Source organism: Xiphophorus couchianus, chromosome 4 (assembly GCF_001444195.1).
Source record: "Xiphophorus couchianus chromosome 4, X_couchianus-1.0, whole genome shotgun sequence".
NCBI classification, from domain to species: Eukaryota; Metazoa; Chordata; class Actinopteri; order Cyprinodontiformes; family Poeciliidae; genus Xiphophorus; species Xiphophorus couchianus.
In genome coordinates this window covers 17,483,608-17,506,566 of record NC_040231.1, presented here as the reverse complement: position 1 = coordinate 17,506,566, position 22,959 = coordinate 17,483,608, and the positions used below count along the sequence as shown (strand labels likewise).

At 38.6% G+C, this 22,959-nt stretch overlaps 1 protein-coding gene and 1 long non-coding RNA gene across 3 annotated transcripts in view; one reads left to right on the top strand and one right to left on the bottom strand.

Moving 5' to 3' along the window:
- The first annotated feature begins 715 nt into the window (after nt 1–715).
- dhx38 (DEAH (Asp-Glu-Ala-His) box polypeptide 38) lies at nt 716–18,105 on the top strand. Its single transcript, XM_028014304.1, has 27 exons — nt 716–969; nt 1,887–2,221; nt 2,329–2,516; nt 2,736–2,897; nt 2,988–3,150; nt 3,417–3,535; nt 3,624–3,694; nt 3,800–3,955; nt 4,679–4,840; nt 5,123–5,230; nt 5,650–5,771; nt 5,865–6,002; nt 6,148–6,334; nt 7,187–7,372; nt 7,487–7,627; nt 7,955–8,065; nt 8,278–8,394; nt 8,491–8,598; nt 8,704–8,816; nt 9,728–9,936; nt 11,619–11,773; nt 12,186–12,341; nt 12,581–12,715; nt 13,119–13,244; nt 13,334–13,429; nt 14,491–14,612; nt 16,922–18,105. Exons 2-27 carry the CDS (start codon nt 1,890–1,892, stop codon nt 17,001–17,003), a joined length of 3,765 nt encoding a protein of 1,254 aa, XP_027870105.1. The 5' UTR covers nt 716–969; nt 1,887–1,889; the 3' UTR covers nt 17,004–18,105.
- LOC114142825 (uncharacterized) overlaps nt 17,343–22,959 on the bottom strand; it is a 62,251-nt gene continuing 56,634 nt past the window's right edge. For both annotated transcript variants that reach the window (XR_003595111.1, XR_003595112.1), the window contains one exon: nt 17,343–22,954. This is a non-coding gene — a long non-coding RNA (uncharacterized LOC114142825). The remainder of the gene's footprint in view (nt 22,955–22,959) is intronic.

Below are 22,959 nucleotides of genomic sequence, written 5' to 3'. Positions count from 1 at the left end.
ATTTTAAAAAGAATATCAGTGACTCAGATGTACCTGACTTATACAAACAAATCCGATTTTTTTTTTTTTTTTTGCTCTAATCTGAAAAAAAAGGTCTTATGCTGAACATAGTCAGCGACTATATCGTAGTGTGTGTCTGGTATGCTATATGGTTGTCAATTTATATTGACAAAGAGTAAACTCAGACCGGTTTCCCCTGTTTATCGTGTCGTTTAAAATCTCCCCAGTTCGTCCTCTTCATACAAGTATAAGTAACACAAAGTAAATTACACAAAAATGAAGCTTCTAGATCTCTGGTTGTGGTTAAAGACATATGGCTTCTGTTGATAGGTCAGATAAGCAACCACAAGATAAGGCATAATCTTCTCTCCCTTCTCTTTCAGTGCGTTCAAAGGCAGATCTGCGGGGTGTTAGGGTTAATCAGTTAGAAGTGAATAATTGATTATTAATGTCTAGAAACTACTTTTTCGATCCCTAGGAAATTGACATACATAGCAGAAGTGGGAAAACAAGAAAATTCACAAATCTTTTTTTTATCGCAGTCTTAATCCATTTTATCAAAGATGTGGCATATCCAAAAACTAATTAATTCAATTCATTTATAAAAGCAAATTCCACAAAACTAATTTTAAAGCATTGATCAAATGTATCACAACTTGTCAACTTATTCTAATCCCCTGTAGGTGGCAGTAGCGCGTCTTTTCTGCTTACTGCAGCGGCAGAAGAAAACTGAGAAATATGGCTGCTTCCCTGTCTGTAAACATACGCGTTGGGTTTACGAAAGCGATTTAGTTATTTTCCAGGACGCCATTAATTCTGTATTTCCACTGTACGTTCTTGTCACTAGAGCACTAAGAAGTAATGACTTTTATTTAAGAGGTTTTGGATTTTTATGCTCAAGGGAATACGTAGCTATTTCTGTGTTGTTGCTTTTATTGTGACTAGCTAACATTAGCTTCTCAAACTAAGGTAAGATATATCGATTCATCAGCTATTTATACTGGGCTGTAGGAAATACTTTAAACATTAATATGTAGATCTAAATGCTTATATTTGGTATGACACTGGGAATTTACATCATCTTATTAAGACGTGGCCTTGGTGTATTCATTATTACTCAGAAACAGATTGAATTTGATGCAGATGGTTTTACTTTAATTTTACTTTAAAATGCTGTGGTTAGCAGGAATATGTAAATTATAGTAATGTGATATAATACTACAATGAATTATAGCGATTACATGCTCAATTAAAAGCTGAATTTGCAGAACAAATGTAATGTATTTGAGTTTAAAAAGTTGATAAGTGGCATGTTTTCGAGAAAAACTGAAGGGCAACTAACCTTATTTCTTAAAGTTATTAAACCAGTGATTCATTTTGACTTTTTTATAACTGACCCAAAACTAACTAGTGATTTGATATGTCTATGTGAGTTTTTAGTATTTTTTTGGGGGGGGGAGACTCTGGGGAGAAGGGAGTTCTGGTTGTGTGTGTGCGCTTGTACTTATTTTGGTGCCTAGATTTAATTCTTGTGTAAAAAAAAAAAGAGTAGAATAAAATCAAAAAATACATGTGACATTTAACTCTTACAAAATCAGAGCCATAGTTTCTTGGAGAACCAACTTTTAGAGTCTCACTTTCTGTTGGATGGTGAGAAACTTAACTTGTTTTCTGTTTTGATGTAAGTATAGAGATTTCATTAGATTGCGGTATTATTACTAATGTTTATTGGGCCATACCAATTTCAAGCTGCCCAAACCTAATGTTAATGTGTATTAACTACATTTTTGTCTCATAATAAATTTGCAACACTTTGATTTTAACGAGCAAAAGTCAAATAGAATGGCAGATTTTCACCTGATCTGTATGTTGATATTTTCCCATAGATTATGGATGACGATGATGTGTCCATGCATAGGCTGGAAGGGACTCAGCCAGGTGCTGAAGTTGGTGGTCTGATAGTAAAGAAGAAGAGCGCTGCTTCAGAGCCACATGTTTTTCGGGCACCTACACCACGCACCTCTTTGCTGGGCTTGGACCTGCTGGCTGCGCAGAAAAGGAAGGAGCGGGAGATTAAAGAGCAAGAAGAGTCTAATGGCAATGAAAGAAACAGGAAGAAGTCAAAAGTTTCCTCCTACAAAGACTGGGAGGAAAGTAAAAGTGACTCTGGGTCTGATGATGAGGAGGATGATGATACAAGTAGTGCCACAAAGAAAGAGAGGTAAGTTATAGCAAAACATTTGGAGGAATGTCTGTTTTGTTTTGATTAAGTCTTCGCACAGTAACTGCGACTGACTACTTTTGATGTATCTTTTTTTTTGCCTGCAGGAAGTACCGTGTTACAGGCTCTGAGACTCCCTCCAATCCTGGAGGCGTCAGCGAAGAGTTCAGACGCCGGCATGAGCAGCGGGAAAAAGACAGGCGTGAGCAGGGAGTCTTTGCCTCCTCCAAGGAGGACAAGACCAGAGACAAAGAGAAGAGTAAAGATAAAGGAAGGGAGAGACGGAGTGAGAGAGGTGATTCCTTAAACCACTTATGTTTTTAATGAGAACAGCCATTTGATTACAGTCTAGTGTGTGGAACATGAGAAAAAAGTTCAAACATTGATAAAGCCTACTTAATCTGTGTGCTTTGTGAATTTTGTGCTGTTTACTTGGTTGTGTTGCATGATCAACATTATCCGAAAGTTTAATTTCTTACCCGTTTTTACCTTGAATTTCCCTTTTCTCTGACAGATGATCGAGACAGTAGACATAGTCGGGGCAACAGTAGCAGCCGGTCGGAGCGCTTGGAACGCAGCGAGAGGAGTGAGCGCTCACAGCGAGATGGCTGGTCCGAACGCATCAGCAGAGGGAGTAAGAGAGACGAACCCGCGACACCACAGAATCGCCCCCGAGGTTAGTTTGTTTTATTTGTCTTCATATAAAACAAAAATTTAAAACGTTCCTGTTTAGTTGTTTCACTCAACTCCTTTTGTCTTTATATAGATGCTTTTACACCTTCCCAATCTAACTGGGATGAGGACGATAGTGGTTATGGTAGCTCACGGCATTCCCAGTGGGAGTCTCCATCTCCTGCCCCCTCTCACAGAGAGTCCGATCGCTCTGAAAGAAGCCATCGTTCTGGACGAGAGAGTGAGAGGAGGGACAGGTAACTGTCATTCACTTCATTTTGCATGACCCTGAGCATTTACTATTACTTTAATTTCACACTGGCCAGCTGTTTTTCAATAAATTGAAAATCTTAGTCCTGTTGTTGTTTTCAGATATTGTTTTTATTTCCTAACTTTACCGTTTTTACCTCCTCATGATTCACGTTTTTTCTTTTTTAAAATTAAAATTATCATTAAAATTGTGATCCTGCCCCTTGTGCAATGTGCAACTGCTCAGGAACATTTGTCTTCTGTGATTTTTCAGATCAGTCAGAGGCCGATACACTGATGACACACCCCTGCCCACCCCGTCCTACAAGTACAACGAGTGGGCCAATGATAGGAAGCATTTAGGCTCCACACCTCGTTTGTCACAAGGGAAAGGTATTATTGTCTAAGTTCAAGTTGTTTTGTATTCCAATGCAATATTTGGTGACAGAATATTATACAATTTTATTTGTGTTTCCTTTAGGCAAAAAAAATGAGGGAGGAATAGCTTTTGATGATGAGGACGAGAAAGAACAGTGGGAGGAGGACCAAAAGGTGAGACTCATGCCGTTATTCCTAGTTATATTAGTTACACTGCAGAACATATTTCTTGTTTGCCAATGATAGAGCTTAATCGATTATTGTGGCTTTGAATTAAAGCAAGCTGACAGAGACTGGTACATGATGGACGAAGGCTATGATGAGTTTCACAACCCTTTCACCTCCACCTCTGAAGAATATGTGAAAAAGAGAGAGCAGATCCTCCAGAAGCAGACTCAAAAAAGAATATCTGCTCAGAAGCGACAGATCAATGAGGTAAAACCGCACATTTCCAGATAAACTTGGGCTAAATTTGAATTTGAAAATGTTTAAGTTTGAATAGATATGGGAAAATTGAGAATGAAAAAACATCTAATTTCCTTCGATTCAGTACAAATTTGGAAGAGGGCCTGTTTAACCTGGCTTCCTTCCCTTTTTTATTTGCCAGACTAAACATTTAAATGCTTCCACACTAATTCAGTTTGTATAATAAACCGAAGATAAAAGGACACTTATTAAAAATTCTCTTTCTTTTTCCCTCTAAACACTCTTAGAATTTGTGTTCTTAAACTTGGTTTGATTTTATATGCTAAAGAAAGCACTGACATGGCATTGTTTTGTTTTTTTAACTTCACAACCAACTTAAAAGGATTAATAGATCTAAAGATTTGAGTAAAGGAAGATCAGTATAAAAAGTATGATAACCCATGCCAGATTATGTATGTCTGCTTAGTACAGATTTTATTTATACCGTGATGATCTAACAGTGAAAGACTGTTTTACCAGCAAAGCGGTTTTACTATGCAACTGAATATAAAATCAGCTTCATTTTATTTTGTTTCATGAGTTGTAATGATGATAAAGTTAAACTAAAACTATGTTTTTAAAACAGCTAGAATAATCTGAGAATCTGAGTCTGGAGAATGTATTAAGTTTTGACAATAACACTTTGCAGGAGCTCTGAGTTAACTTGTAGATTTGCTTCATTTCTTCCTTTAGGATAACGAACGCTGGGAGACGAACCGTATGTTGACCAGTGGTGTTGTGCAAAGGCTGGAGGTGGATGAAGACTTTGAGGAAGACAACGCTGCTAAAGTTCACCTGCTGGTTCACAATCTGGTTCCTCCTTTCCTGGATGGAAGAATAGTTTTCACTAAGCAGGTAACCAACAATTAGATCAGTTTCTATAGATTTCAACGGCTCTGTGATTTCTAAAATCTATTTCATACTTGCTTCTTCTTCTTCTTCAACTCAAAAAGTTTAACAAAGTTATCACATTTACAGCAAAGTTTATAGATGTACCTAATTTTGAAAATATTCTGATGTGTAATGTGTTTTTATAAAAAAAAGCTTTCTACGTGGCAGTTTGTTTTTGTTGAATTACATGTTTTTTTTCATTCTTTGTATGCATGTGTGATTTTTATTCTTTTCTTTGTTATGTAGCCAGAGCCCATCGTCCCTGTGAAAGATCCCACCTCTGACATGGCCATCATCTCTCGAAAGGGAAGCCAGCTTGTCCGTAAACATCGTGAGCAAAAGGAACGCAAAAAGGTAATCTGGGTCTGCAGCGAGGAAAGGACACATCACTTTGTAAAAGATTGTTTTTAGGAGTGTACCAACATACATAACAGCAGTTCAGAAGAGAAACGAACCCCAGATGATTAGTTTATTTTTTGTTGCCTTAAGCAAAAGAAACAACAGGGGGGAATTATAAGTGAACAGCCTATCATGATTGATTTTTATGTCAAAATAGAAGTTTGCTAAATTTATGTCTTTTCTTACCAATTGATATTACTGGAAAATATTTGTTACACCTTTTGTGGCTTACGTATTTGTTAAACATTTTTCTTAACATTTGATGCTCTGTTCTCTGTGTCTTAAGAGTTTTTATGAAAATGTAATTCTTTCTTTGATTAGAGGCTGCACTAATATTTTATTAGTCTTCCAATTAATTTTCCATCTTTTTCCAGGCACAGCACAAACACTGGGAATTGGCAGGCACCAAGTTAGGTGATATAATGGGTATCAAGAAGAAAGAGGATGAAGAACCTGGAGGCAAAGTGGTGGGAGAGGATGGCAAAGTAGACTACAGGTGAATGGACTGTCAGTTTTAGCTTTCAAACATATTTTTGTGTGAATTTCTTAAAATTCTCATGTTAATAAATTATCTTTTCATATTGCACAGGGCTGATCAGAAATTTGCTGAGCACATGAAGGAGAAGAGTGAAGCCAGCAGTGACTTTGCTAAGAAGAAGAGCATTCTGGAGCAGAGGCAGTACTTGCCTATCTTTGCCGTCAGGCAGCAACTTCTCAATATTATAAGGTATCGATACTCAAGGATATAATGTTGTCGTTGCTCTCCTTAAGTCATGTTTCATCCACAGTATTTATGAAAAGTTGTTTTAAATCAAGTCAGCTCTTTACCGTTATTGTAACCGTTTCATCATTACATGAACTGCAACTTACAGGGACAACAGCATCGTCATTGTTGTTGGGGAAACGGGTAGCGGTAAGACCACCCAGCTGACTCAGTACCTGCATGAAGACGGCTACACTCGCTACGGGATGGTGGGTTGTACTCAGCCCCGACGAGTGGCTGCCATGAGTGTGGCCAAAAGAGTCAGCGAGGAAATCGGCACCAACCTCGGAGAGGAGGTGAGACAGAACCTGGGTCTACGTTATCACACTGACGTTTCCCTCATGCTGCTTTCTCACAGGATGCAGAGTGGGTTGGGCTTGTCGTCGGAACAGGAAGCTGGATTAAATATCCAGTAACCAATTTTTCCAGGTTTAGACTTGAATGCAGGTTGTTTCTGTCTGGCCTTCAGATGAAAGTTCTATCATTTCTACTGATGAAGAAGGAAAAAATAAGCAGCTAAAAGAGTCTAGGTTCAGGATATCATCAGAATTTGGAGAGTTTAGGCTTCTACAGAAGCTGCACTTAAAATACCATTTATAGTTTAGATGGCTACACACCTTTTGTTTATAATAAGTACACGTATTTAGAAAACAATATTTAGTTTTATAAAGTTAGACATTGTTCCTGGAAACTGCTTTATTATTTCTTTTTAGTTATGTCTCAATCTGATGTTTAATTTTTTGAGTTTGTGTCAGAACTCAAAAGTCCGCAATCTGTGTTCAATAATTGCGAAATATTCTATTGGAAATGAAAGTGGCAGCTATTCATAGGTGTTTGCATTACAAAGTAACAATTTAGCTTTACAAAAAAAATGTTTGTTTTATAATTTGTCTCATAAATTTGAGCCATATACATAGTAGTTATTGTAATACAATACTGCCATCTAGTGGGGGAAAAGGAAACTACAATTTGTGGTTCTTGACGTGTGAACAGAATGAAGATCATAGTACGAAAAATCATGGGATGATGGGAAACATGGAAATAGTATGTTATTTAAATACAAATATCATACAATGTTCAATACTTGCCTTGTGGTATCATCTGATTTGGTGAAGGAAGAAAACATCTTGAATATTCCTTCCTTATAGGTTGGATACGCAATCCGCTTTGAGGACTGCACTTCGGAGAAAACGATGATAAAGTACATGACTGACGGGATTCTGCTTAGGGAGTCTCTGCGGGAGTCGGACCTGGACCACTACAGTGCAGTTATTATGGACGAGGCTCACGAACGCTCCCTCAACACAGATGTGCTGTTTGGCCTGCTGCGGGAGGTCAGTACTGTTAATGTTACATGTTAAAGAAAAAAACATATAATGTGCAGATTGAAAAACTTTCTTTTGAAATGTTCAGCTCTAATTTCAGTCATGTTTGCTGTTTCATGCCAGGTTGTATCTCGACGAACTGACCTGAAGCTCATTGTGACCTCTGCTACTATGGACTCGGACAAATTTGCAGCATTTTTTGGCAATGTGCCTATTTTCCATATTCCAGGAAGAACATTTCCAGTTGACATATTGTTCAGCAAGGTATGTTAAAATCACAAATTTTCACACGATGAAATTTCACTGACTGTAATCAAGAACAGAAATTCCTATTCATTTGTAATTTTCTTAAAAGAAAAAAGTTAAAACTTCCAACTTTAGTACAGAAAACATTGATCTTCAATTTGAAATGTATCGCATTGGTCGGCAGGCCTGATTTAGTTTCATCTTTTCTTTGGTGAAAAGTGGAAAATATCGATTTAAATTTAGAATATAATCTTTTCTTAGGGTGTGAATTAGAAGAATGTTTGAGTTGGCTCTTAACATCATTTGTTTCTATTATTTATTTTGTCTTTATTTGGCATTGTGTAGACCCCACAGGAGGACTATGTTGAGGCTGCAGTGAAGCAGGCTCTGCAGATTCACCTCAGTGGGATGGTGGGAGACATCTTGATCTTTATGCCTGGACAGGAAGATATTGAGGTAAATTATCTGGCAGCGATGATGTGTCAAGTGCTATTACCTATTAATTACACCTTTTTGTTACTGACAAGTTAAGAGGTTTTAAACACATTTCTTTGATTGGTGAAACATAATTTAACTTCTTCAAACTCTGACTGTAAAATAGTTGCTTTACACGTACATTTTGTTGTAGTCGTATCTGCAGCTTGCATGTGATTTCATTTTCCCTGCAGGTAACATCGGATCAGATCGTGGAACGCCTGGAAGACTTGGAGAACGCTCCTCCACTGGCTGTGCTGCCCATTTACTCACAACTTCCTTCGGATCTCCAAGCGAAGATCTTCCAGAAGGTTTGCCTCAATCACCACAGCTGATTAGTTTTTTTTGCATTTCGTCTGTGTGCTACATTTCTTTGTATTGACTTTATTTTGATCTTGCGTCGTAAGGCTCCAGATGGTGTTAGGAAATGCATTGTTGCCACAAACATTGCAGAGACGTCGCTCACTGTGGATGGGATCATGTTCGTTGTGGATTCAGGCTATTGCAAACTTAAGGTACTTACAGCCTGGATGTCATTTTTTGCTCCTTTTGTGTACAATATTAATAGAGACAATATTCAGCATGAATTACTCACTCGACCCCTTTTTGAAATTTGACAGGTTTTCAACCCTCGGATCGGTATGGATGCTCTCCAGGTTTACCCCATCAGTCAGGCTAATGCCAACCAGCGCTCCGGCCGAGCCGGACGTACAGGACCAGGCCAGTGTTACAGGTGACTCTCAAGCCTTCACCAGCTCTTAAAGGGGACATGCAATTCATGTAGCCATTGAGCTGAAATTGCTGCTAAGCTTTTCAATTCATGTTTTTTAAAGTTGCCCATTTTTTCCTAGTAGAACTTGTTGAAGCATTTTAAGTATAAATGTAAATGTTATTTTTTCTAATCTTGTAGAGCAAAATTACTTGTAAATTATGTAGGGAAGGGTGTTTAATTGCGATTTCTTTCTTACTAAGAAGTGTGAATCAAATGTAATTATTTGGTTCCCTCTTTGATTGTTCGATGCAAATGCAGAGAAGAGAGTGGACATTGATTCCCTGAGGATTTTTATCTAGTTAAACTGGGCAAATATGTCACAGGGGTCCTATTTCTTTTGCCTACAGAAAAGACTGTGACACTGATATGTATTTTACTTTTGAAAGTTCATATTTTATAATAAATCTCATCCACTTGCCCTTCCAGAAACCTAACAACCTCAGGCCGATTTTCTTTAAGCAGATTTGATGTGTTTGAGTTGCTGTGAATGCGTGAGATGGCTCATTGAGTCTGGGCAGGGATTCACACATGAAACATTCACACCTTATAAAATTATTAGAATAGAACATTAATGGGAAAATCCAGTATATCATCACCAAAGAGAAAGTACACAGATATACCTTAAAATTGGTACAATTATAAAAAAATACAGCATACAGAACATACAATGTAAGAAAAACTATACAGTTATGCCACAGCTGTAGATGAAGATTTTACAAAGTGTACAAATTAGATAATAGAAAAACTGACAAACTGTGTTGTATATTTGTACAAAAACAGACCATTTCCTTAAAAAACATCAGTGAAAAAGATAGCAGTACGATGTCCTCCACGGTGGTAAAGTTTATTTGGTGTTTTTCTCCTCCACAAAGGCTTTACACTCAGAGTGCCTATAAGAATGAGATGCTGACCACCACCATCCCAGAGATCCAGAGAACCAACCTGGCCAATGTGGTCCTGCTGTTGAAGTCTCTGGGGGTCCAGGACTTGCTCCTGTTCCACTTCATGGATCCACCGCCTGAGGACAACATGCTCAACTCCATGTACCAGCTCTGGATCCTGGGAGCTCTGGACAACACAGGTGGGTCAACAGTGGCTTCACTTGGAAAAACTAAACCGAATCAGTTGCATCTTTCAGTTTTTGTGGTTAAGACACATCTTTCACTGGTTCAAACAAGAATGTCTGAAATGTATTTATCCCTTTCAAGAAATAGTCAATTTTATTTAAAACTTAATTTTTCAAGTATGATTTCAAGAAATTATAGACCAATACAACAATAAACCTCTAATAATACCTTATTTTGTCACTACAATGTTACATGTGTTATTTGAAACTCTGTTTTTCACAAATTGAATATTTTTGCAGAGCATAAATCCTGTTTGGGTAAAAGTTTTGAACTGGAAAGTGGTAGTTTTGGCAGAAAATCATCACGTGATCTAGTTTTCATTTAGTGACCCGAACAGTGACCACTAACATGATGATTCAGTTGAGCTCAGCACACTAACCTTTGGGAGCAATTTATTCACGTGGTGTTTTATTTGAGAAAAGACGGCTTGTAGGGGCGTGGCGTAGGGGATAGCGCGACCCATCGTCGGGTCCGGGTTCGACTCCCGGACCCGACGATATTTGCCGCATGTCTTCTCCCCTCTCGTTCCCCCTTTCCAGTCAGCCTACTTTCATATAAGGGACACTAGAGCCCACAAAAGAGCTGTTGGAGGGGTAAAAAAAAAATAAAATAGATGGCTTGTAGATGACCTCTAGTGGCTGTCAGTGATACTGCACTTATCTTGTTTACTTCATATCCAGAACGGGAGGATTTGGCCATCTTTTGCAAACATTTGATCTTTTTTGTGAGACTAAACATATGATGGCATTCAACAAAAAACGCTGAAACTCAAATGCCCAGGAGGGAATAAATTTGCTTTTTTATGCATTAATAGTGTCTCTTACTTTGCTAATTAACATTTCTGTAATCTTTAAATTTAAATTTACTAAATATAGTTTGATAGCAATATGATTATTGTAATTAAACATTTTTACCATGGACATATCATTCATCCTTGTAGTTGGTTGTAAATGTACAGTAAGCAGGCGAAATGCTGCTTAATGATGATGATATAAAGTTTGAGATTCTTAGGGTTTATTTCCTCCTCTTTGTGGCACTTTGGGTTTCCCCAGACTGATAATGATGCTACAAATTGAGGCAGGATGCTGCACCGATGATGCTGACTCCACAGACGGGCCTGGAGGAGTTAGTTGTGAGGTTTAGCCAGGGGAGTAATTGCCTAGTTTCTGATCCCGTGTTTTATTTGACTGGTTGGGTCTCAGTTCTATCTCATCCTTAGCCAGATTCCTGGGGATTTAGGGATTTGAGAATAAGAGGAGACTTTTGATGATTCTCTGTATGGTGTGTTAACAGCAGATTATCTCTGATTAAGGCTTACCTGCCCTAAACTGGCTGCTCTGCTACTTTGCTTTTCCTCATCATAAGCTTCTTAGACTCTTTCGTTTAATCATTTGAATCAGAAACGGTAAAGTTTTTAATCTCATGGGGTTTTTTTATTGCCAAAAGTATTTTAAGCTGTCAGCAGTTCCTTCTCTCCTGATAGATCAATGTCACATAATGGTGATGCTTCCTTTATGCCAGCAGATTTTAGATAGAAAAGAAGCATGTCGGTCTTCTTAATGTTTGTCTCTCCAGCATTTTTCACATTCCTTTTCACACTTGTAATGTTATACCTGTTTTTATTTTTTTTCTTCAGGTGCTCTGACCCCAACAGGGCGTCTGATGGTGGAGTTTCCACTCGACCCCGCCCTCTCAAAGATGCTTATTGTGTCTTGTGACATGGGCTGCAGTGCAGACATCCTCATCATCGTCTCTATGTTGTCTGTGCCAGCCATCTTTTACAGACCTAAGGTTTGTGCTTTGCTAGCTGGTACTTAGTAGCTTTCTATTTGTTTGAACTAAAAGTGAGACTCAGACAAGAAAACAACCAGAGTGTCACATCTGGACACTGGGGGCCACATTTCATCATATACTGTGTGTTATGACCCAACAGGCATACATTTTAGTATGAATTTGCAGTAATGTAGATTAAGTGTGTAATTTGTGTGTGTGCGTGCGTGTGTCACTACTTAGGAGGGGTAATTTTAGCGATGAATGCACAAGTGATTTTCACACATTGTTCACTAAATCTGTTCATCTTTTCACCTTTAGTGCAGAATAGCAACGTATCTGCATGTGCTTTTGAATTTTAGCTGTGTGACTATTTTTATTCCCTTCTGAGATTCAGATCTATTTTGAACTAAAAACGTTTTTGCCTCTTCAGGGTCGTGAGGAAGAAAGCGACCAGGTGAGGGAGAAGTTCTCAGTCCCTGAGAGCGACCACCTCACATACCTGAACGTTTACATGCAGTGGAAGAACAACAATTATTCCAGCATCTGGTGCAATGATCACTTCATCCACACCAAGGCCATGCGCAAGGTCAGACTTGTGTGTTATTCATCCAAACTTGTTAAATTCCCACTGGACAATATTTTTATGTGTGAATTGTACAGATTAATTTGTGAATACTTCCATTTCCAGCCCATTTCATGTGACTTTCACATGTAGTCCTTTATAACATCATGTAGCCAGTGTAGATTTTTATCTGTTAGCCATGTGAATTGGTTTTACTTCCACTTCCAATGCGTTTCCTTTATTTATTGTATTTTTTTGTTCAGGTGCGAGAGGTGCGTTCCCAGTTAAAGGACATCATGGTTCAGCAGAAGATGAACCTTATGTCCTGTGGCTCAGACTGGGACATCATCAGAAAGTGTATCTGTGCTGCTTACTTCCACCAGGCAGCCAAGCTCAAGGTACTCTCTGCGCTCCGGGTTCTCCTCAGTTAATATGTTAGGCCCAGCGGCGGCCAGTTGTGGCAGATTTATAGCAGCATAATTACAGAGTGGTGAAATATCCCCCCTGGCCTCACATTAATACAACGCTAAAATCTGAAAGGGAATTTAAAGTCATGACTATATAATCATGGTTTTCAGTTTGACTTACGAGTAGCCAGCCAAACCAAGCAATCATATTAAACTTGGATATACTTTAGATTTTTTTCTTCTGCTGTCTAAGCCAAGTTGAGAAGCATATTAGCCTGCATGACCTTCTCTGCTTTGACCTTATGGTGCACCCTGAAACGCAGGCACATTTAAACTCCGGTACAGACTCTTGTATGGCAATTTATTAGTTATTTATGCATATATTTGTTCACAGGGCATTGGTGAATATGTGAACGTGAGGACAGGCATGCCATGCCACCTCCACCCCACCAGCTCCCTGTTTGGTATGGGCTACACCCCCGACTACATCATCTACCATGAGCTTGTGATGACTACAAAGGTAAACGCATGCGAAAGCAAAAGAACGATAAAGTTAAAAACATCAATTATAGATGTTTTTGAGTTTGAACTGTGTGCTTTGTTTTGCAGGAGTACATGCAGTGTGTTACTGCTGTGGACGGAGAGTGGCTGGCGGAGCTGGGACCCATGTTTTACAGCATCAAACATGCAGGAAAGAGCAGACAGGTACGTTTGGGAAAGGTTGATGCTCATTTATTTTCAAATTTGGCCTACAATACAAAAGTAAAATGTTTATAGATATTTTTCTATCAGTGAAGGTGTGCAAGAATGTTCTGTCTCCCAAATGATGGCAGAACTGTTTATTTGTGACTTCATTGGTAATATCGTTTATAAATAGCAAATTTTCACACGTCCCTTGTTGCTACTTGTTACATATATCCAAGGGTTGTGATCAGTACTGCCAAAAAATATAAAACCTCTTAATTACAAAGGTATATTAGGATTTAGGTCTGGGGTAAGGTTATTATCCTAGCAATAACATTTTGTGCTGTTCCCTCAACATGAGAAGATCTTTACCCAAGAAAGTAAATCTATACAGACATGGTGAAGTTAGATGTAAAAGAATGGAAGCTCTTTCCTCTTTAATAAAATATTTTATCCTACGCTACTTTTTCTCAAAATGAATTCAAAATGAATTCCTGGAATCAAAATCTCATGGAATCATAGTGATCGTTGCAAACTATGGATTTGGAAAAGGATGTTCAAATAGTTGCATAAAGGTTTAATATGTGCATCTTTCACTTCTCTCAATATACTCTACAGTAGGGCTGCACAATATATTACATTATTGAATTTCATTGAAGCTTGAAATTCAATAAATATCAGTTAATATTAGCTGCACCAGTTGATCGAAATCTGACATGTTTTTCTTACGCATCTCTATGCATCGTTTTGAATCTATAGTGTTTTAGTTAGGCTCACTTTGCACTGGTGGTACAAAACATTGTATCTGGGAAATTTGGAGGGCATTATAACAGCTTTAGAGAATTTCAAGGGTCAACATCCACCATGTTAAGGAGAAGCAGTTGCAGTGAAGCTTTGCTGTTGCCCTACAGGTGAAGAATGGGTCTGAGAATTCTGTCAAATGTCTTGTTGGGAGGACTCTCTCAAAGTAACCCTTACATAAGTGCCAAGACGCAGGTTTCACAGTGGAACATTTTGCTACTCTACCCACTGACACAATAATACTTCCTGTGCTCCTCCACCTGTCTGCGTTGCTCCTGTAGGAGAACCGTCGGCGGGCCAAAGAGGAGCTGAGCAACATGGAGCAGGAGATGGTCCTGGCTCAGGAGCAGCTGAGGGCGCGTCGAGAGGAGCAGGAGAAAAAGAGCAACGCCGGCAGTGTGAGGTAAGTGAAGCGTCTTCACCACATAGCCCTCAACTAGCAGGCGTTCCTCTCGGCCTCTCATTTGCCATGCACTGTCAAGATTAGAAAGGTTTAATTTACCTTCCTCTCTGCCTACCCACGTCTCCACCCTGCCGTCGCCGTCCTCCTCTCCCACTCTCTCGACTCCACCTTTCTCACTCTTCGTGATGAGCTTGTCTCACCTCTGGTCCCTCCAGACGAGACAAAAAGAAATAATATTGACTCCAGGCTGACCCCCATTACTGCAGCAATTTAAATTGTGCCACAGCAGAACAGAGAAAAGGAGGGGAACGTTCGTTTTCAAATTAAACCAAAAAATTAATTTCACACCCATCTGCGAGCCTCACACAGAGAAATGGGGCTATAAAGACTGATTTAAAAAGAACTTTTACTGTTAATTAATCAGCTGGTTTATCTGCTCCGAGTTTAGTGTGACAGATACGTTGAAAATAATCACACTGGAGTCTTAGGATTAAAAATTAGATTTAAGCGGGGGAAGTTGGTAATAAAGTTGAAAGCTCTCTTGGGTGTGTGTTGGTTCTTTGTCCTCCTGCAGGTCTCACTAGTGCCGTCTGTTTGAGCTCCCTGTTACCAGGATGGAATATTTGATCTGGTTTCCCTTGATCCGGCAGCTGCTCATCATCATTCTTCCTCCTATCAGTTAGTAAACAGCCCAGCGACTAGAGCTGGGCAGAAATATAGAACCATTTTGTGTGACGAAAGGGAAATGAGGTCTTTGTTGTTCTGGACTAGATTTAAAGGGAGATTCTTTTAAATCTGATTCAAATAGTAATAGCTAATTATACCAACAATGTTTGCACAAATAAAAATATTAAATTTATGCCTATAGATTTCAGCATTTTTTCGTTTTGATATAAATAAATTGAGCTCAATTTATTTATCGATGTTGGGAGGAATACAGTAAAATCTTAAATGGATGTGGATTGTTTTGAAAAGGCAAATTAGGCATTTCTGGGAAAGTATGAGATACATTTCTACCCAGTGTTGCAACGCTTAACGAGAGAGATGTGTACCCAGTTGTGGAGTATTTTTTCTATAGAGGGATCCACAACAATCTCCCAAAGTAATCAGGAGCGACAAGGGGTGGGAATATTTTGGCACTTGGAAAATCGATAAAATGTGATTATAAATCGAATATCATAGACAATTTCAATCTTTCCTATCGTTCTTTTCAAAAAGTGAAACTTATTTATTACATAGATTATTTAGACACCTTTATTTCTGCTATTTTTGATGATTATGGTTTACATACACACTTTTTCTTTCCTTTAAACTTTCTATGAATAGATTTGGATACAACAGTCTGTGAACAGTCAGTTTCTGAGTGTAGAGCTCCTGACCCAGGAAGGCTCAGGAAACCTCTGCAGATGTTTTAATTTCATTAGCTGATGAGTATTTGTTCATTAATTGCTTCCATTATTTTGTTCTTGAAGAGAGATGTTTGTCTATCCCAACGTTTGTAGTTCCTGCTGCAGATGGTGGCTCTTACACCAGAAGCCCCATGATGTAGAGAAGCAATAGACTGAAGAAAGGCATCAGTTGGTGTTTAGGGTCAACAAAAATCTAACCATTCTTGTCGCACTGTTCATTCACTTTAGACATGCACAGAAAAACAGAAATTTGAATGGATGGATTGATGCATTAAGTTAAATATAGGTTTTAAAATCTATTAGGTCTTAATTTAGGTCAAAATAGATTTTAAAACACCTGAAATTTGACTTAAACTCACAGAAACCAAGTTTTCAAACAAAATGCTGGAAGATGAGACACATTTGCTGCTGTTCAGCTAATTCAGCCTGTTATTAATGGTGAAGCTCAGAGAGAACGGTTGCCAAGTTATTAAGGGGGGTCCCAGAATATCACAAGAATAGCTTTGGTGAAAAAGCCCCCAGTGGCAGAAAGGAGGTTAAGCCCTGATGGTGTAATTGCTACATGTATGTAGGCAAGAGGGAGACATGAGGGAAGTGTGGGCAGTGTCATTGTCACGTAATTAAAGATGATGGATTGTTTTGTCAGAGACATCAGAGTCTATGTCCCAACACTTTCCACTGAGACACCGCTCTGCCTTTTCACTCTCCTGTCCTGCTGCTTAAATGTTCCCATCCTGCTACACAAACACAGCCTCCTCCTCCCCACTTATTTTCTGAAACTCCAGTCTGGTCTCCAATGCAAGAAATATTTGGATAGAAGAATGAAGCAGGCAGATAAATATGACTTTATTTCAGTAAATAAATGTCTCATGTGCTATTATTCCCTCTTTCTTGATTTAGGGCAGTGAAAATCTGCACACCAGGGAGAAGAGAGGAGGCACCCATGACACCCAGACACACCCCGGCCCGCTTTGGACTGTAAAACTCACCTCGACTTCTTAGAAGACACTGCCATTCAAATCTGGACCACACTAGCGCAACAACAACATCCACAAAAAAAGAAAACATTTCACTTTCCATCTCCCTCCGGTCTCTTCTGCAGTTCATGTGTAGGCCACAAGAGTGAGAACTTGCATAAGGCTTGTATGAGTCCTAAACAACACTGAACCTCCCTCCACCTTCAGCGGCCACATGATACTAAAGGAACACAAGAACCACTGTTTTTATGTTCATTCTCTTTTTATATGCTCAACATTGACATTTGCCTGCTTGACAAAAAGTTATTTTACACTAGGTGTTGTACTAAAATCTTTTTTTTTTCTTAATTCTGTTGTCAGACTAAAAAAACAAACAAATTCAGTGTTGCTTCTTTGTGTAGTAGTTCTTGTGTGGTGGGTGGAACAGTGTTTATCACCTTGAAGGGCTTCTCCACAGACTGAAGCGTCATTCGAACTGTACTGTCCCATACAGCTGGATGGCAATGCACACAACTGTCATGCAGGCTTTGATGGTTGACCTTTTTTCTTCTTGGTGTTGAACTCGCTCCAACAAAGTAGTGCACTGCAGCATTGCTACTTCTTCATGTTAGCCGTTACAGTTTCATGGCTCTAATTTAAAAACACAAACAAACCTTTTGCTCTGTAATTTGTGCTGAAGAAAAATAGTTTTCAAGTGAATCATTTTGATGGACTCCCTTCCCTGCTCTCTCAGGTGGTTGAGATTAAAGATGCACCAATCAGGTTTTTCCTAGGTAAAACCAGTTTTTCTTCTCTTTTTATTTGTTAAAGAATTGCAAGAGGAAATGTGGTGCAGATTCTTTGATAAAAGTAGCAATAGAAAATGCAAGAGCTAAAAAAAAAAAAATCCTCATTTAGCTTTAATGTGTTACCTTTATCTGGCTTTTATTCATCTAAAAAAAAAATTACATGTTGATTGTTGGTGTGTTTAAAGACTGAAAATGGGGGGAGTTATTTTGTTGCATTTAAGGAATAGAGGAAAAAGCAGATGATCAAGAAAGGACATCTGATTCTGAACTGTGCCCAGTTGATTGGTTCATCCCTGGCTGAAATATAAAGCAGCTGTGGCTAAATTGTAAACATTGTGTTTGTTCTTCTATCTCATGCTTCTTTTAACAATTGATGTAAATGGAAGAAAATAAACATTACGTACGTTTTGTAATCTCAGACAATCTGATTTAATATTTTAGGTTCTCAAAGGTCTTTTTTTTTAGTGATATTTGATTAATGTGGGCACGTTTAGGTTGGCTTTGCGGTGGCACAAATGATAACTTAATAAGTGAAAGCGATGCAAATTTACCCCATAAATTGCCTACTTGCAGGTTCAGTGATTTATATTTACAGATGCACAAGCAAGAGTAAACAACGGTGGGTGATTAATTTACAAGTTCTCAGCTGTGCACATGCCAGCATGCCAACAACTGAATTATTTTCTTCTGCCACAACCTTAATTAGGCAGTAGAGAAAATAAGACTTCAACAAATAATTGTGGATAATGATCAATTGGGAAGTTATGTGGACTAAAATTAATTGGTTTTTGCCACAACAAATTATACATTAGGAAAACAGTAAATGATTTTATATAGCCCTCTAGGTACTTCTCTCTCATCTAATTATTGACAAGGTCTCCAAAAATGCTTGTTTTGATTTTTTTTGAGTGAACATACCAACATAAAAAAAGTTTAAAAAGCTGGAGCCTAATGATTATTAAAGCAATTCCTTGTAACAATAGCGAGAAAAAAAAAAAAAAAACTTTCAGTGAACCAACTTTCAAAACTTTATTGCACTCTGGAACTTGTTCTTTCAACAACCTTCATCTCACTAAGGTCTTGTTTTTGCAAAGAGAAGGGAACATAAAAATACAGCTCCACAATATTAATGGCTGTAATAAAATTCCCACTGTGTTTGTTTCCACAGTTTTGAGCAGAGGTGAAGGAAAATCAGAGGAAAGGAAAAAAGAAACCCACATCTGTCCTCCCATTTCTCAGATCACGCAACACATCTACCAATGTGATCCCTGTGCTTTTCAATGCCTCCAATGTGAAGATGTATCTTGTTTCTGGATTTGCCGAAGCTGTATGTAAAACTTCAGGTCACAAGACTGTTGAACAAAAGCTTGGATGATGCTCGGCTGTCTTTATCACAGTTGCACTTCGAAGCATCTGCTAAAACCTGCCTTTCCAACTGGCATGGATCCAGAAGGAAAGACAAATAAGAGCTCAGTAACTAACTATGTTTGTGTCTCAGCTGAATCCCACCGCTTCACTCCTTTCTTGTTGGTCAGTGATCATCTGTCTGCCGTAACCCTCATGCAAATAAGCACATTATGAATGTGCCCTCAACCCCTTCGGTTCTCTGAGTTTTTCTTGATTGAGTGTGGCAGGTGGAGGAGGGGACGGATATAATGGACTCCACCAACTTTAATGAGACAAATCTCAGCTACAGGCTGACATTTTGAAATAGTCCTTGTGAATGACAGTGTCAGCAGTCACCTTTACTACAGCTTTCCGGAGAAGGGCCCTGTAATGATAGAGAGAATTAAAATGGCCTCCAAGGCGGTGTGGATAGGAGCTGCAGGATTAGGTGCAGAACCACGCCTCTTAAACAGGCTCCTCTGCCACACCCGGATGATTAAAGCTGCCGCTACGTAAGAGGCATCTGTCCCCTGCAGACTACATATTCTCGGCCCGAGACTTGATGAAGAGATTATGCTGATGTTAGATGTTGACCACTGAGAGATTTGTTGAAATGAGTTGTCCCTCATGTTAACTGCCCTTCCCGCTGGTTCAAAGTCTGCTGGCTGACAGCGACGAGCTCCACTGCCATTACAAACTTAATAAGAGCAGAAGCGAGATTGATGAGAAAAACAGAGGCATCAAGTGCTCTTTTAATTAACTCGTGTCCCATAATGTTGCCAGGACAAAGGCACTGAGCAAAGAATGAGACATTTTCTTTTCCCCACTACCCCCTTTTTTTTTGTTTTGTTGCCTCGCTCACCAGCAATAATGAACAGCCTTCTGGGACCCAATTACATCCAAGGCTGCATTAGGAGCTCAGCGGGCCCAGTGGAAACTTCAGCTGAGTTCGCCCTTATCCCCCTCCCTGCCTCCACATGCTGTTACCCTGCTGGAGATGGCCTTCACTTGATTGAATTTTGAATGTTACACAGCCCCACACCTCACCCCTTGTTTTTTGTAGTCCTTTACGTTCAGCGGGTTTGAACCCACGTGTGGTTTATGATGGAAACGGGAGGGCATGTATGCTCGTTGTTAGCTGTCCTTCACTTTATAACTGCTTTTTGTGATAGAGTGGCTTTCAAATCAGTGTGCGATGGCCAGCTGGAGCATTAATGCCTGTTTGTGTGTTGCATCCCTGTGACTAACAGCATGTTCACGGGGGGAAAAGAGATTAAAACCACTGAACTGTGATATTTTTGAACTGAATAAACACAGACAGCAGGGGATGTATAAGAAAAATGAAACAAAACAAAAACTTCCCGCGAAGACGAGTACATACTTTTTGCCTCAACGATATGTTTCTTACTTTGCAACAAATATAATTATTTTAAAAATTAAATAAATATATAGTGTGTTTTATTAAAGCTTGCTCAATTTGGTACCCCACAAAATCCTGGTCTGGGAATAATGTCACACCCACTGCTAACCTTTTTGGTGCAGCAGTATACTATGTTAACATATTTGTCTCCATGTCATGCATTAAAGGACTGCCACAACATGTTTAAAAATAGAAACTACACAGAAGGTTACTATTTGTGTCAGAAGACGGCTGGTTGGATACAATCAGAGTGAAAAAGTACAAATGTTTTCTGATGAGTAATACATGTATTTCACCTTTACCACTTAAGCATACTTAAGTTACTTTGAGGTCTGCCAATTGACAGTTTAGCTTATGAATATTCATTTTCTCTTTATTGACGCTATTTGAGTATCGAACTATATGGTCAGTGATGTCACTGACCATCCATTGCAACAAAATCTTTGAAGCTGGAAGCCCTCTTTGAAATCACTGTAATCATTCCCAAGACCAAAGTTCTCAGCAGACTGGTGTTGAGGTCTATTTTTCTTATTTATTTTGATTACTTGTCACACACTGACACAATCTGGAGCTGCAGCGCTTTTGTTTTATGCAGAAATGGGGTTTTTTCACCTTTTGAGTTGATACAAACATTTTCCCCCCAATTAATCAGGATAATTATGGAACTTTAGAACAGCTTGGGACTAAATGAAATGATGTAAAACATTAAATTTATCATCAGACTCACAATTTGCAAGTGGTATCAATTATTTTCAACTTTTAACTGTATACAACTAAAAAGTTTTAAAATCCTAATAGGAGTTGCCTATGTCATTATGTCAAAGTGTCATCTTAATCTTTGTGTCTGAGCTCTGGCCCAGTAATATTCACTACACCTGCATGACGTGTCACTAATCTGCAGGTAGTGTAGATTTCCGACACTACCTGCATATATATATATATATATTCCTATTTATTATGAGTCCATGTATTGGCAAATATCAGTTAATCCTTTGCAGGATATCAATAGCATGATATAGAAGGATAAAGATCACATCTAAACATGATATTATGGAAAGATCCAAGGTATTGAATAACAATACTTGGTAAGTTTTAGTTTTCTCGGACACTCAAAGTGTTGAATATTGACATTAATGCTGGAAGTATTTTAAATATGACTTCAACCACGAAAAGGTACCAAGTCATCTGTGTGTTAATACTAAATAAATCCATCCATAGTGCCACTAAGTCTATAACTGACCTCCTATCTCACACCATTTTAAAATTCAATTTATATTTTCTACAATCTTCTCCTGCAGGTCTGCTGCTGGTAGAAAGCAACACTTACAAATTTGTTGGGAAAACTGTGTAACATTACATAGTTGAACACTTTTATTGTAGAAATTAAGGGGGGAACTTTGTTTTACTCGTGTCAGTTTTAAAACAACAAAGATACATTTGCAGGGAATCAAATGGCAAGAAATGGGGGAGCGTTGTGGCATCCAGTCCTGCTTTCAAAGGTCCATTGTCTTATCCCAAACCAGCACTTTGTGTGTACTGTACTACCAAGCTTGATCTACTTCCCCATGGAGTGCATAGTTACTAACAGCTCATCCACTATTGCTTAGGGGTCTTATTTTGTTCTAGAAGAAAGACTTTATACTGTCAAACTCAGACATCCCAAGTGATTGAAGGCCGATGGGCATGGAACTCTCAGAGCTGCCCTCAGAGCTGCAGCGATGCCTGCTTGTGGTGGGTGGAGTGGAAGAACAAAGGTAGACTTGTTAAGGGTTTGATACCTTTATTATTCTTTTATTTTGCAGAAATTCCTTTTCTATCTGGCCAGACTCATTAAGATTTTGGCTGTTTTGACTTGTGGGCATTTTACTTTAGGAGTAGTTTCTGGGTGCTACTTAAGCATACCTTCTTTTGTAGATGTCAACATACAGAAATGCAATAATCACAATAAAGATCAATATATAAAAGATAAAAGTACAACATAGTGCTTTAAGGTACTCTGACATTAATCAGAAAAACTCAAAGTCTTCACAGAACAATTAGCCTGTGACTGTGATTTCACAGCCTTTATTCACTGTTCATTTTATGTATTTTTTAATATTACACCAATTGAACATGTTTTAGTTCTTTTCACTGATGATTGAAGGTCATTATAATACTAAAAGTAGAATCTTCTCAATCGTAGTAATTTCCAAAATGTTAGAAATGTCTCCAAAGGGCAGAGTCCCCTCAGGGATAAGGTCTTCAGAAGAAAGTTTTCCAACTCTGCAACTATAATAGCAGATAAAAAACAAAGGCTATGAGATTTTGATTCATCTGCTGCCTCTCTCCTCTTGCAATCAGCATTCCTCTTGTAGTCAAATACCTGCA